At 44.2% G+C, this 13,622-nt stretch overlaps 1 protein-coding gene across 3 annotated transcripts in view; it reads right to left on the bottom strand.

Moving 5' to 3' along the window:
- col12a1b (collagen, type XII, alpha 1b) overlaps window positions 1-13,622 on the bottom strand; it is a 120,529-nt gene that overhangs the window by 30,312 nt on the left and 76,595 nt on the right. For all 3 annotated transcript variants that reach the window (XM_080024363.1, XM_080024364.1, XM_080024365.1), the window contains 11 exons: window positions 12,696-12,825; window positions 11,961-12,103; window positions 8,275-8,404; window positions 6,933-7,052; window positions 6,102-6,248; window positions 5,683-5,799; window positions 2,045-2,197; window positions 1,878-1,952; window positions 774-913; window positions 477-600; window positions 120-263 (listed from right to left, as the gene is read on the bottom strand). In XM_080024363.1, the coding sequence (XP_079880489.1) occupies window positions 120-263; window positions 477-600; window positions 774-913; window positions 1,878-1,952; window positions 2,045-2,197; window positions 5,683-5,799; window positions 6,102-6,248; window positions 6,933-7,052; window positions 8,275-8,404; window positions 11,961-12,103; window positions 12,696-12,825 (1,423 nt within the window). The remainder of the gene's footprint in view (window positions 1-119; window positions 264-476; window positions 601-773; window positions 914-1,877; window positions 1,953-2,044; window positions 2,198-5,682; window positions 5,800-6,101; window positions 6,249-6,932; window positions 7,053-8,274; window positions 8,405-11,960; window positions 12,104-12,695; window positions 12,826-13,622) is intronic.

Genomic DNA, 13,622 nt, shown 5'->3' with positions numbered 1-13,622 from the left:
ATCTTTTGACTCGTATATCTATCTTATTGCCTTTTAATGTGAAGCAAGTTGGGGCCGCGGTGAGTGAAATCACACCTCAAATAAAATTCACTTTAACTGAAACTTGACATCATCCTTACCTGCATGCCGCAGCTTGGCAGCGCTCCTCTTCACCTCATCCTGAGAGCGTCCATCTGTGATCGCCACGACGACCTTTGGGACATTCCTCCTCATTCCGTTCTCGATGGAGAAGGCCTTCTCATACGTGTGCTGCAGCGCCACTCCTGGTCAGAAGAAGGTTAGCGTCACAAACCTGAACCTGGGCACAGGCCCAACACTTTGAACCAGGGTTCATCGGTTTGATTTTACTCAGGGCAAGATTTTCTCGGGGCCAAACATTTGACTTTGTTAAACACAGCTGAACTGTGATCTATAAACATTTTCATATTTTACAACAGAAGTAAACATTACTGAAATGACCCAGACGTGGTCTATACCTGTTTTGGTGTTTCCTCCTCGGTAGGGTAACAGCTGGTAAGCTGAGAGTGCCGTGCCCTTGTCCTTGTAGGCGTTCAGCCTGAACTCGGTCTTAGCGCTGTCGCTGTACTGCACAAATGACACCTGTTTCCAAAGACACAGCGACAAACAAGCAATGGGTTGGAGACTGCCCGGCTAGCTTAAACAAGTTTTTATGGTCTGGACAATATATTTTGATACACGCTATGCATCACCAAATCATCAAGTGTCGTGATCATACTTTTGCAGATGACTCGGTGAACTCTTTGGCTACAAACCTGCATTCCTGAGGGTCCAATGACATCGAAGGCCCCAGTAATGTTTGAGACAAAGTGCACTACTTTGCGGAAGCTCAACTCGCCGATGCTCCAGGACCCATCGATGAGAAACACCACGTCTGCTTTGGCACCTTTGCATACTGATTAAAGATTCAATTAAATAAAAATTTAAAAAATCAGCTCAAGGAGATAGCCTTCGCAGTGCTGTTCCAAATAGAAGAACCATTAAGCACCAAAACAAGACATAATTACTATTTTCTAGTTCGACTTATGACATCCACTGAAATCGACAAAACCAATTGATTGATAAAAATGACGCAATGGGGCTACACACTTTAATTATCAGTTTAACTGATGGAAAAGTCCTTGGAGATATTCAAAACAAGGAACATTTGGTCACCAGAAGGGCTGAAAGAGAAGAGAGCTGACTTTAACGGCTTTCTCTCCGACTAAAACAAATCGGCCAAAGGTTGAGAATAATCTTTGCCTCATGTGATAGAGCATAACTTGTAATCTTTAATCCCTAATAGCAGAGGAACCAGAGTCTCTGGGCTGGTTACTCTTCCTTTTTAACACCTAACTTGTTAGATCTAAATGGGAGCTTTCTCGATGAAAGGCCCCAAAGGGCCGACTGCACATGTGGCGTGCATTAGTTGGATGCTGCCTCAACTCTGATCCAGGGGAGGTTTGTGTGAACGTCCTGGATACAATGCTGAATGCTGAATTTAGCCTTTTTCTATGTGGAGAGACAAGATAGACTCAATTTATTTAATTTACGCTGGTTACAATCTAAATTGGAAATTAGTGCATTGGAAGAGAATTGTACATAACTATTTCAGGTAATTTTGAATCTCTTTACACCTGGTTTTATAATCCATCGCATATCCAGGTACACCTGGTATTAATCTTCGGTGTATATATTCAGAAACATATTTCCGTCTGGCAAAAACAAGATTGAATCCCTTGGGTGCATACACCTGTATGTTCATGTGGCCAAGCATTGTCTGATTGCAATCCTACACATATTCGTAAGTATTAAATACATCTCTCAACCTATCTACACCAACTAGCAGCGGAGGATTGTGGGTGCTCCTGAATGCTCACCAGCCCATGCAGGAGGGATGGTTGGTGGAGGTGGTGGAGTTGGTGGGAGGGTGGGGACTGGAGTAGGTTTCAGCACTTGACAGAAAAATAAAATAATGTGAGCCATGGAGACAGACAAAAGAAACAGTCACTGACACAAACAGTAACAATGGATGCTTGAAACTTACAGGTTCTCTCAGAGCCGCTCACTCCCGGGCCCTCAAGGTTGGGCGTTTGGACGAAGACGGTGGTGGTGTAGAGGGCGTCGGGGGACAGACCTTCGAAGCAGTACCTGGGGTGACTCGCTGGGAAGGTGATCTCCTGTTTGCCCCTACTGGCGGCTACAGTGGAATCAAACAGGGACAGTGAGATGTGACATGCTATATTAGTAAATAATTATTTATTAAGTGACAACAAATTAATTATTATGTTTCTTTGTAACTTAATAGTAAATGATTATAAATGACACTGATTGCAGAGTGGATGCAACATCACATTAATTTAATAATAAACATACGCGGAGTGGCGATTAAGAACATTTAAATCACATTTTTAACACGGATTTAATCAAATGTTATAATGTGATTATTGATGCACTACAATTTACAATTAAAAGTAACAAATTCATTCTTTTGTCTCATTCATCATTTAAGTGGCAATTGATAAGATAGGAGGCAGAGGAGCAAATGCATAACACAAACACATTGAAAGGCTGTTTTTTATGAAGTCACGGCTAAAAAAAACTGAATCAACATTAAATATAGCATTTTTTACAAAAATCTTATGGATTTTCACTTTAAAGAGAGGTCTGCATACACATCCGTCAAAACAGTCGGATGACAAGCCTTAACAGCAACGATATGTCTTCGAGGGAGTAACCGAAGCACTACTGAATCACTCAGAGCCGTTCTCCTGACATGTTGACGTTAACGCGCTGCTATGCAGTGACATATCTCTGAAGGAGCTTCCTATTTATGTTTTAAACACCAGCACAAACAAACGCACAGCCTTTTTGCTGTTGAGACAGCTGTCACGGCTGTTTGCTGTGTTTCAAACAGTCCAGTCTCCGTGTGAACCACTCAAAGAACAAGATTTCTTCATCCTTCACAATCACTTCAAAATATCTCCCTTGTAAGGTCAACATTTTATGATCAAGGTTAATTTATGGAGTCAACATTTTCGGAAGAAAGGAAAAAAAAAAACCTTTGAGTCAAACCTGCTCCAAGACAGTGGCCATCGTTTATCAAACACAAGATACATGTGGATTGTACAGAAAACTCCAATGATAGATTTGAGACATTAATTAGATTTAGAGTTTTTTTGAGTTTTTTAGAATATTGAAACGTTTCCCCTCTGCGTGGTGTGCATTAGCATGTAAACATTTTAAATGTGTAGTAAATATTGACAGATTCATCCCGTGGCCTTGTAAGGCAGCATGCCTCCTCTTGTTTCACACTTGGTCCTTTTCCACTTCCTCATCCCACCACCATCTTCAAAAACTGTTTGCATTTCAGCTTGAGACCAAACAGTCGACCTATTTGTTGACTCCAGAGCAGCCTGCTGCTCTTACGGAGGAGGCCACTGGATTCTCAGGCTGATGTCTCTCTTGTAGATCCTCTGGTATCACTTTCGCAGCAATCTGTCTCACGTGAGCAGACTGCGTTTATCAAAGCAGGAGATGTCTAATGACTAGCATTTCGATATATAAATGTCCACAGCGCTTCTGACTTATCCAGTTCCTTTAAGTTCTAGCCGGCGTTGACGTTCCAGTACAAACCAGATGGGAATTAAAGACCAAGCTGCAATTAAAAAAAAGGATGTACCGTAATCCTTTCAGACAGAGAAACAATTGAAACTCGGTGGTCGAGATCCACGCTTTCAAATGTGGCCAGAGTGCGCATCCAGATTCAAGAAATTATCACAAGGAAGAGGAGAGCAGATAAACAGCGGCCGTGGAAAAGTCTAGACGTGAAACTGAATGCCAAACCTTGAAACCGTTCCAGTCTGCTGAACTGTTCCGTCAAGGCCGCGCCTGATACCAATAATCAAGAATCTCCAACATCTCCAACTGCATCACTCGGAGAATTTCCATTTAACATCTGCCGCAGAGCTCACAAATTAGAACGTGCATCGTATCAAACACGTCACCTCCTATGAACGTCTCACAGCGTGATTTACACAAGTAGGACATGGACCTGGATCGACATCTCTTGTTGTTCCCGTAACAACATTCCTATTAGAACAACTGCTGCCCTCCAACAATGCTTTGCTGATCCGTAGGAAGGGGAGCGTTTCCAACCCAGTGTGGTTGAAGACGCACCTATAGTGACTGGGATTTGGTTTCTCTCAATTGAGCTTGTTCTGCATTTGGCCTTGCCAGCCAAAGGTTAGAAGCAGATGTGTTTGAGGTGTTACAGTAATTTCAATGGTTAAGAGCAGTAGCAATCCTAGGATTTAGTCATTTGGGTTTAGGAAGTTGCTTCGAGAATTTAGGTAGAAGGTTAGAAATGGTTATGTTAAGGTATTAGGTCAAAAATGGTTAAGTTTAGCACTAAGGTTAGAAATCTATAACTAAGATTATCCTGTTTGCTATAAGGTAAGAAATGGTATAAGGTCAATATTAGGCATGGGTTTTAAGGTTAATTAAAGTAGGGCTACCCCCAAATAGTTGAACAAACATTAGTCGACGAGAAGAGTCTACCAAGCCAGTACCCCAGAACAAAGCCTGTGTAATGTGCGATTGAGCGGTATGTGTGAACAGAGCAGGTATTTGTCCGGAGCATTCACAGCGACCGAGGGGGTGTGTCGCGTGTTGATGATGTCTCTATCATGCGCCAGTTTGATCTTCGTGCACAGAGCGTAGCTGCTTCGTACTCCTTTCTGCTTTCCTTTATATTTGTTTCCACTCTTTCATTTATATTGCGGATACGCCCAAATACATGGAGTATCAACGCAAAAAAAAGATACGTCTGTAGACTCGTCCGCCATCTTGGGTGTGCTAAAACTCTGCAGCGTCATTGCGTCACGTCCTGCCTCCTGCACACTCTACCCAGGCTGCGTCCCCTAAACCAAACTTTTGGTTTAGGGGAGTATTTCCAGGTAGTGTAAATGCCTCAGACACGGTTGTGTGCCACATGTCTTGAAGGCCAACCAGGTGGTGTAAACGCGTCAGACAGGGTTGTGTGCCACATATCTTGAAGGCCAACTCCAGACAATGTCCAGACTGGTTATCCGGACATTGCCTGGAGTTCATGTGTGAAAGCGGCTTTAGTATGTTTTATACCTTAAAATAACAGCTTGCAAATAATTTTGATGGTACACTGACTTGCTATACGGAGAATGGCACCTTTTTCATTCCCATCCACCCCTCAAACACCATTTCTTGCACTTTTAATTTCTGTGTTTGGGTACGAAACCACGGGAAAAGTGCGTTACCCTTTACAGCACTACGTCACTAGTGCTCATACAAAATATAGCCGCTCCCCCGATGGCACGGATGAGTCACGCCAGTGGTGCACCTGGCAACCACAAGGCCAGGATCCCACCTCACCCCAGCCGGCATGCGCCAGCCCTCACTTTTATTGTGCCATGGGGTTTGTTTCACCCTCTGACTTGCGCGTGCAAGCCAATCTGCCAGGCCACGCCCATCTGGTACCTACACCGGTAGCAGGGGGCTGATCCCCATGCCCATTCTCCCCACGGCTCCGCAGACTCAAGAGCACAGCCTTTTTGTAACACAAAATCTCCACCAATCCAACCTCTTTGCCGATGTATTTAACAGGATGAAAGTATGAACAAGGAGCATATTCTGCTGAATCCAACTTACGGTCTGCAGGGTTGAGCATGACTCTGTAATACGTGGCGGCTCTGTGAGGAGTCCACTTGATGCAGTACTTGTCATGGCCAATAAATTCAGTTTCCAGGTTGGTCACATTCAGGAAGACTGGAGACAGAATAAAAACAGAGAATACAAGAGAAATTTCAAATCCAGAAATAAACTTTCAGTACAGTAACAGTGCCCCTTAAATCGGATCTTCTTGTTTGCAATATACAGCAAGAATTCCATTACTATTTCTAAACATAAATAGAATTTCTATAACAAATATTTACTAGTGATGTTTACATACTACTGAAGGTCACTGAACTTAGATTAAATAATTCCAGGGCCTCCCTGAGCACAAAAAAAAATGCATGCACAAACATTTTTGTTTTCTTTCTCTATTTTCCTCATGTGAAAGTACATACGTGTTGTTCCCTGCCCAGTCAGGGCTCCGCTCGTGCCCCCACTGTACTGGGCAGAAACCTTGACATCGTACGTGGTGCCGGGCTGAAGGTTCTGCAGAGTGTAAGAGGTGATGTCCCCCACAAACACGTCCAGGGTTTCCGACTTCCCTGTCGACACAACCACATAGAAAGAGACATAAGGGAGAAAGTACCACAAAAAGGATGGGTCATCCCTTATTGTTCTTACGTGGTCACATGAAAATAATAATTTCACTGTCGGGAACACGCATAAAGATTTGTCCTAGATAGAAAATAACCTAAACCCTAAAACCTTATAGCAAACTAAGAATGATGAAGATGAAGATGAAGCAGCCTAGAGACAGTGTGCTGTTGTGAAGAGCCGGAAATCTGCTTTACTTTAGATTTATTACTGTACATATTTGAACAGGGTTTTTTGTGGACTGGCTGGATTTAAAGATTGGTGGTCTCCACTGATAACACAATAAAACTAATTTCTGATTGCATATTGCATCTAAACATTGCTATTTATGTAGTTTATGACCTAAGACTAATAAGACTATATAATAAAGCTAATGTTGCCCACTCGGCATCCATTGCAGCCTGGCCGTCCTGAATGGGGGATTTCTCCCTTTGTGAGCTCTTCTCAGGTCTTCAGGATTTTCAGTTGGTTTTCTGGGAGCTTTTCCTTGTCCGAGTGGAGGCTAAGACTTGGGGATCCCATTGATTTCTATGAGATCTGGGTTTGTAAAGCTCCTTGACTCTGTATTGTGATAAAGGGCTATAGAATTAAACTTCACTTGACCCTTGAATTTCGATGTGCAGTGAGCTCACCTGCAGGGGAGTAAACCAGCTTGTAACCGAGGACGGGGGCCTGCACAGGGTCCCAGGCCACGCGGAAGCGGGTGTACCACTCGTCTGACACACGCAGGTTCCTGGGCTCCAGCAAACCCACTGTGAATGACGTGGGGAAGAGATACTTGTCAACACACACTCAGACACACACCGGTAAATCCCAACGCCCAAAATCCAAACGTTAGGGCGCCAAGTGGGAACATTTTCTGAATGAGCGCCAGAGTCTTAAATGTTTTTCTCAGTCATAAAGTTTATTATTTTCCCCTAAAGTGTGAAAAAAGATATTGCCAGGTGGCAAGTGATTCCATTTTTTTGGGTTGTTTCTGGAATATTCTACCCTACAGCAATGTTCAATTATCTTTCTTTCGTGCCTTTTTATCAAAATACATCTTGAAATAACTGTCTCACTTCTTCGTTTCAACAAAGATTTTTTGGATTAAAAACTTGTTTTTTTTATTTTTATTTTTATTTTTCTTTGTTTACGAACGACATGATGCATAATAAGTGTGAAGGTTCTCCAGTATCTTGGTAAGGGAGCTGGGCAACATTTGGTAGCTGCTTGGGTCTGAGCTTCCCCTTGGAGGAGCGCCCGCCTTCTTCAATGCCAAGCCTCAGAACGTTTCTATTGTTTGTGTAACTCGGGATAATGCGCTCCAGTCACTGAACTCTCCCAGTTGGCCTACTGTGAATTCCCAGTGCTTTAAACTCTTCAAACTAACTGGCAGCGTTGACTTAAGAAGGTCTATTTGTCTTTTTATTTCCACAGTGAAAATTCTTCTCTGGATATTGGAATCAGCTGGACTGCATGGAGCCATGTACTGTTCAAACCCTGGGTTTTATCTGCAAGAACATGATATGAGTGATGGCACAGACAGTCGGTTTAAGTCCTGCAGTAGCTAAATTTCTCTTGAGGGCACAGCAAACCCTCCAAATCACTGACATACGACCTACTACATCCAGCATTCTTTATGATGCAAGTAAAAATAACAGGCTTCTCAGACATATTACATTGTCATATAGCCGCTACACTTCCGGTCAGCACGTTAAGGGGTGATGACGACACTGCAGAGAAACATTTACTGGTGTCTTGTGGGACACATGTGCCAGGGTAGTGTGCATTGTTTGCATTCTACAATATTCCACTGGTTGTAGTATGTCGTCCTGGTACTTTTCACATACTACTTGATTACACTGTGGTTTCGGACACACTAACCACTACTTTGGTGTAATCACTGGTATGTTTGGTGTAATCAGTAGTATGCCAGAGATACTGTACAGCATGTGTACATAAAGGTTGGCTATCACTGAACAACTGTGTCACCTGTTCTTCCGTTTCCGTTCAGGGAGCCGCCTGGACCCTCTTCGTAGACGGCTTCCACAGTGATGTTGTACGGGGTGTCTGGGGACAGGTTCTGCAGCAAGGCGTTGTTCCTGTTACCAGAAACAATAGCCTTGGGAACAAAAATACAGAGAGTCATTGAAAAAGTCATCGTAAAGTAAATTATATCCAAATATTTTATTTAAATCTCCCTTGCCTAAATAATTAACTGTTCACACAAACAAGAGCTTCAGATTGAGAAAGAAAGTCTTTAGAGTACCCAAAACCCTTGCATCTGTAAGCTGGGAATAGTTACTATCTCTGACTTCTTTACAACTCCGAGGTAGATTAATTTCAGCAGCACAATAAAATGTTTGTGGTTCCTCTAGTCTCAACCCTTATTAATCTCTGTTGCACATCCCTTTCTGACCTCGCCATGAGGAATCACTTCATCTGCGTCCTTCTGGTGCACTTATTCTGAGTCACACATAGCAGGTGCCGAGCTGACAAGCCGGCATGGAGAGCAGCTGGACCGCTGCAGCCCTCTGCTATTGGTCGAAATCGTTATCTAGGACTATCAATAATACTATTATGTCCCAACTGTAAGTGTTTGTCAATCGGAGACTTTAATTAGTCCCACTAAAAAGTGTAAATTTATGATCTGTACAAGCCAAAGAAATATCAAATAATGGTAAATTTACTACATACTACACTTCTGAGACCACAGAGCATGTGAACATTGTTTCACATGAACAAACAAAATTGAAATTTCAGATAACTTTCCAGATAAGTTTGGTCTTTAATTCTTCACATTGGAGACTAAAAACAAATGTAATTATTGAAATTACCTAGGGTGAAGTTAACATATCTTGACTTGGTTTTACTTCATTTCGAACTTGAGTTCTTACTATGCATTAAGCTGTCTCCAGACAGCTCCATTGAATAAAGCTGAAAGCCCTTTTACACCAACAAAGTCTCAACCTTCGTCGCCATATATTCAAAAGGCTTACGAGCATTTTGGGGGAGGGCAAAGAGGTGGAATCAGCGCTCCTGTCCTCTGGCCTTGTTTCTAGGCCATGCTCCCCCGCCTTTCTTGACCTCAGAATCTGTGTCAGGGTTAGGTCCGGCCAACTCCTCCATGCCAGGAGGAGTTGGCAGGACCAGGAGTAGCACCAGGAGTGATGCGACTTCCACTACAGCCCAGTGGAACGCTGAGGAGGAGGAGGGGGAAGGAGAAGAGCCAGGTGAGGAGGCACATGGTGCTGCTCACAAACCCTCCCAGGGGGATCCCTTGGGTAGACCCCGAATCAGCTGCTCCCTCCATGCTGGAGGGGAGCATTTGACAGAAGCTGGGGATCAGCCTCCTGGCCAACGTCCCCTTCCTGTGCTGGGGGATTTGACCAAGGAGGTGAGGTCATCTTGTGGCACTCCCCGGGAGCTGGAGGCCACCTCTGAGACGTATGTGGAACTGCGCAAGGCCACCGACTTCTGCCTCACGATGGGTGCGGAACAAGATGCAGGGCACCACCTATGGCTAAACCTGTCTCAGATATCTGAGAAGGAAAAAAACAGGCTTCTGGATGCTCTGGTGAAGGTGTTGAGCCTATATGAGCCCATTGAGGACACCATGACCCATAAGTTAGAGCGGCAGCAGAAGGAGTCGTGCGATGAGTAATTTCATTCCCCGACGGACCCAGTCCACACATCGCAAGTAGTCAAGATCCAGATAGCCCTCAAGAATATCGCTGGCCCAGAGCTACCCGGCTCCGGCCCAGGAGAGGTCCCAGCCGCCCCACCGCTGACGAAATGAGTGGCAGGAACAGGAATCCTTTCCTTTGTCCTCAGCAGCCGCAGGCTTCGGCGGTGAGGGGCAGAAAGGCGCAGAGGACCGCTGCTGAGAGGGAATTTGTGCTGCTGAACCGTCTGCTTGACCTCCAGTTTTAGCACGAAAAAAACATTTTACTGAACTAAGTCCCCTGCCAGTGAAAGCTGTGCGGTTATTATACACAAGATACACACAGTCTTTATTTCCCCTCCCTTCCTCCAGTGTGTTTTTCCAGTGTTTTCCAAGGCCCCCTGTCCACTCAGAACAAAAATATGAGTCCGAAGCCTCAGGTGAGGCCAGAACATTCCACCAAACATGACCACAGAGCCTCCCTGCTCAGAAAATGTGGCCGGAGACTCAATTTGTAGGCGAATCCGCCCTGGTGCCATTGCTACCAGAAACCACAGCATGCCTCCCCGCTTGTGTGAGCGTATGGAACACGCATGGAGATTCCCCCTGGGTAGAGAGGACAGTTTGAAAGGGCAAAGCACAGCAGTTCAACCTTTGTCCATCGGCGTTTGCTGGAGTCACACAAACAGAAGTCTTGGACTCAACGTCCGTTCTCCTAGAACAGGAAATTCAGTCCTTGCTGAAGAAGAGCACCATTCCCCCGATAGTGGACAGGAAGACAAAACTTGTTTTTTTCAGAAGATATTTCCTCATTTCAAAAAAAGACAGCTCTTCCCTAGACCAATTCTGGATCTGAGAATTTTAAACAAAACATTGAGCGACCCTGGAAGTGGTGGAAGTGAAGTGGTCCCACTTCAAACGTTAACACACCGTGACCTGTTCAAATCGATCCGACGGTTCACCGTGGTGGATTTGAAACATGCTTACTTTCACATACCAATTGGAAAGGCACAGGAAATATCTGAGGTTCGCATTTCATGACAGAGCATACGAGTTTTGCGTCCTCCTGTTTGGTCCATTTCTGGCCCCCAAACTCAAAATTCTATTCACTGTTTGTAATAAAGGTTGGAATAAAGGTCTATGATATCTGGACGATCTCCTGATAATAGCGGAGTCGAGGGGGTTGGCACACTCCCACACGGGGCGTTGCTCGACCATCTCCGCAGCTTGGGTTTTCTGGTGAATTGGAAAAAGAGCGCTCTGGTTCAAGCCCAATGCACTGTGTACACTAGGTGGTTGAGAGTGTTTACGGTCAAGTGATACAAGCTCAGATGTATGCGGAATCCCCACCCAGGAGCATTGCGGTCAGTCTGGGGGGGTGGTATAATATAATAATGTACCTCCACACCCTATGATTGGGTTCTTATATGCTGGGATTGAGGTCACATCTTCCAGTTGGTCCTTGGAATGGACTACCCAGACCCTGGGTTCTATGTCTCTGCCTTTGGGGGCTTGCATAGGAAACATTGGTTCTGACCTCGCGGTCAGTGAGGGTTGGGGGTATACAACATGGCATAGTAAGAACTTTAGTTCAAAATTAAGTAAAACATTTGGGTTGTGCTACAAACCTGGTTTTACGAATGAAGAACCAGAGTTCTTACCCGTGGCCTCACTGACCAGCTCGCTAAAGAGCTGAATAATATGTCAGCGGATGTATGACAGGCCCAGTGTACAGTATATACTGGGGGGTGAGCATCATGATGGGTGTTCTAGTGGCCTAATCACAGCCTCTCAAGGCCTAATTGAGAATTGGTTGGTAAAATTTTTGTTTTTTTGTTTTTTTTGTTACGTCTTCACATACGATATTGATGGAAATCCCTTATTGATTCCCCACATAGTAGAGGTAGAGCAATGAAAGGTCAAGCAGAGGAAGAGTAAAGGTCGAGCAGAGCTAGACTATATAGAGTAGAGTAGGGGGTCAGTAATTGGGTGGATATTTTTGCACGGTACTCACAAACTCATTGATGGGGTCTCCAGCCATGGGTGCGTAGGAGATCTTGTACTGCCTCACAGGGCCTTCTGCGTGATCCCAGCCAATGGTGAGGGTGGAGGTCGTGGCATCAAACACACGCATGTTCCTGGGGCCGGCACGGGGAACTGAAACACAATTATTCCTCATGAACACAGAATGATTACAACGGCTCACAAATTGCTACGGTGTGAAAACGTTACAACTGCCTCCTATAATAATGGCTATAGCAAATTGACCAATAAACAGTGTTTGGTGCTGTTTTTTAAGCCACCGCTGTGGTTATATGATCAAAGATAGGACATTGAATTTCCAAGTTTTGAACCACAAGTTCTTGCATTATGACACTGAAAAAAACATGTTTATTGAATTAAAAAAATATATTCTGATCTACTTTTAACAAAAAATAAAACATGTAATTTTCATCATATAATTATCAGTCATATAATTGTATGTTTCCAAGAACAGTCTAACTGAAGAAGGTGAATGGAGGAAGTGATGGTGTATTGAAATGCGCCCATAAAAAAATATTGAATTCCTTGACAGTCCTTTGAATAAATGCATTCTAATCTCATTGTCACACAAACTCATTAAATACAGGATTGCAAATGCCTTAAGAAGGTGTGAAGTAAGGTCACTCTGCTGTGCATGTGTCAGTGCACATCAAAAAAACGGGTTGATCGTGATCACATCGGAGTGTTGGATCGCTCTCGTTCTTACGTGTTTTTCCGTTGGCGTTCACGTCACTTCCCTCGCCATCTGCGTACAGGGCGACCACACTGACGGAGTATGGAGTTTCTGGGATAAGGTTGTCCAGGAAGACGTCGTTGATGTTTCCTGGAACCAGGACCTTATAAAGAGAAGTTGGAAAACATCAGAACTACAGCTTGTTTGCTCCTTTTTGTTGTATTCTTCGCTTCTTCATGCATTGCAGTACGGATCTGGCAGAGATAACGTACATAATGACCTCACTGCTCATCCCAAATCCACTCATGTATCTGGGGGTTGTGCTGCCAAAAAAACTCGCCTGAAATACTAACAAATGCCTGGTTAGACGGACGCCAAGCAAATCCGTAATTTGTGGGAGGAGTGACTGATAAACAGTTAGTGCTATGAAGCGGCTGGAGGGAGAGGGAGCTGAGCGTCGCACTGCCAGAGGGGTCTGAAGAGCAGGAGCGGTCTCGGCACAGAGCCCGCTGGGGGTTTTGGACAAAAAGAGAGTGAGGATCGCAGGCCGGCTCTTGTCACCAAGATTATTGCATGTCCAGCTTATCACACCATTACATTACCGTTACATCATGGGAAACACATCTGCTCTTTGAACTCAGTTCCACCCTCATTTACGGCTAATGTTTTGATTTATCTTACGGTTGGTAAACAGACCTCTGGCGCAGCGCAAAGCTACTCACATCAACCTCATTAAAAAACTATGATGACCATCGGCAATTGAGCCACCAGAGCTTGAGAATCCCGAAGGATCCCTACAATCCTGGGGTCAAATTTCAACCACACACACATACACATCTCCCTTATTTTGGTAAAAATCATATTTTCTTTGTATAAATGACTGTACAGGTGGAAAAGCTCACCATACCTTGAGAGTGACCACTGACTTTCATCAGACAACATTGAGGAAGATATCTAATA

This window comes from Zeus faber (assembly GCF_960531495.2).
Source record: "Zeus faber genome assembly, chromosome: 2".
Lineage (NCBI taxonomy): Eukaryota > Metazoa > Chordata > Actinopteri > Zeiformes > Zeidae > Zeus > Zeus faber.
The sequence above is the reverse complement of the archived record's forward strand: the minus strand, read 5'-3'. Positions and strand labels throughout refer to the sequence as shown.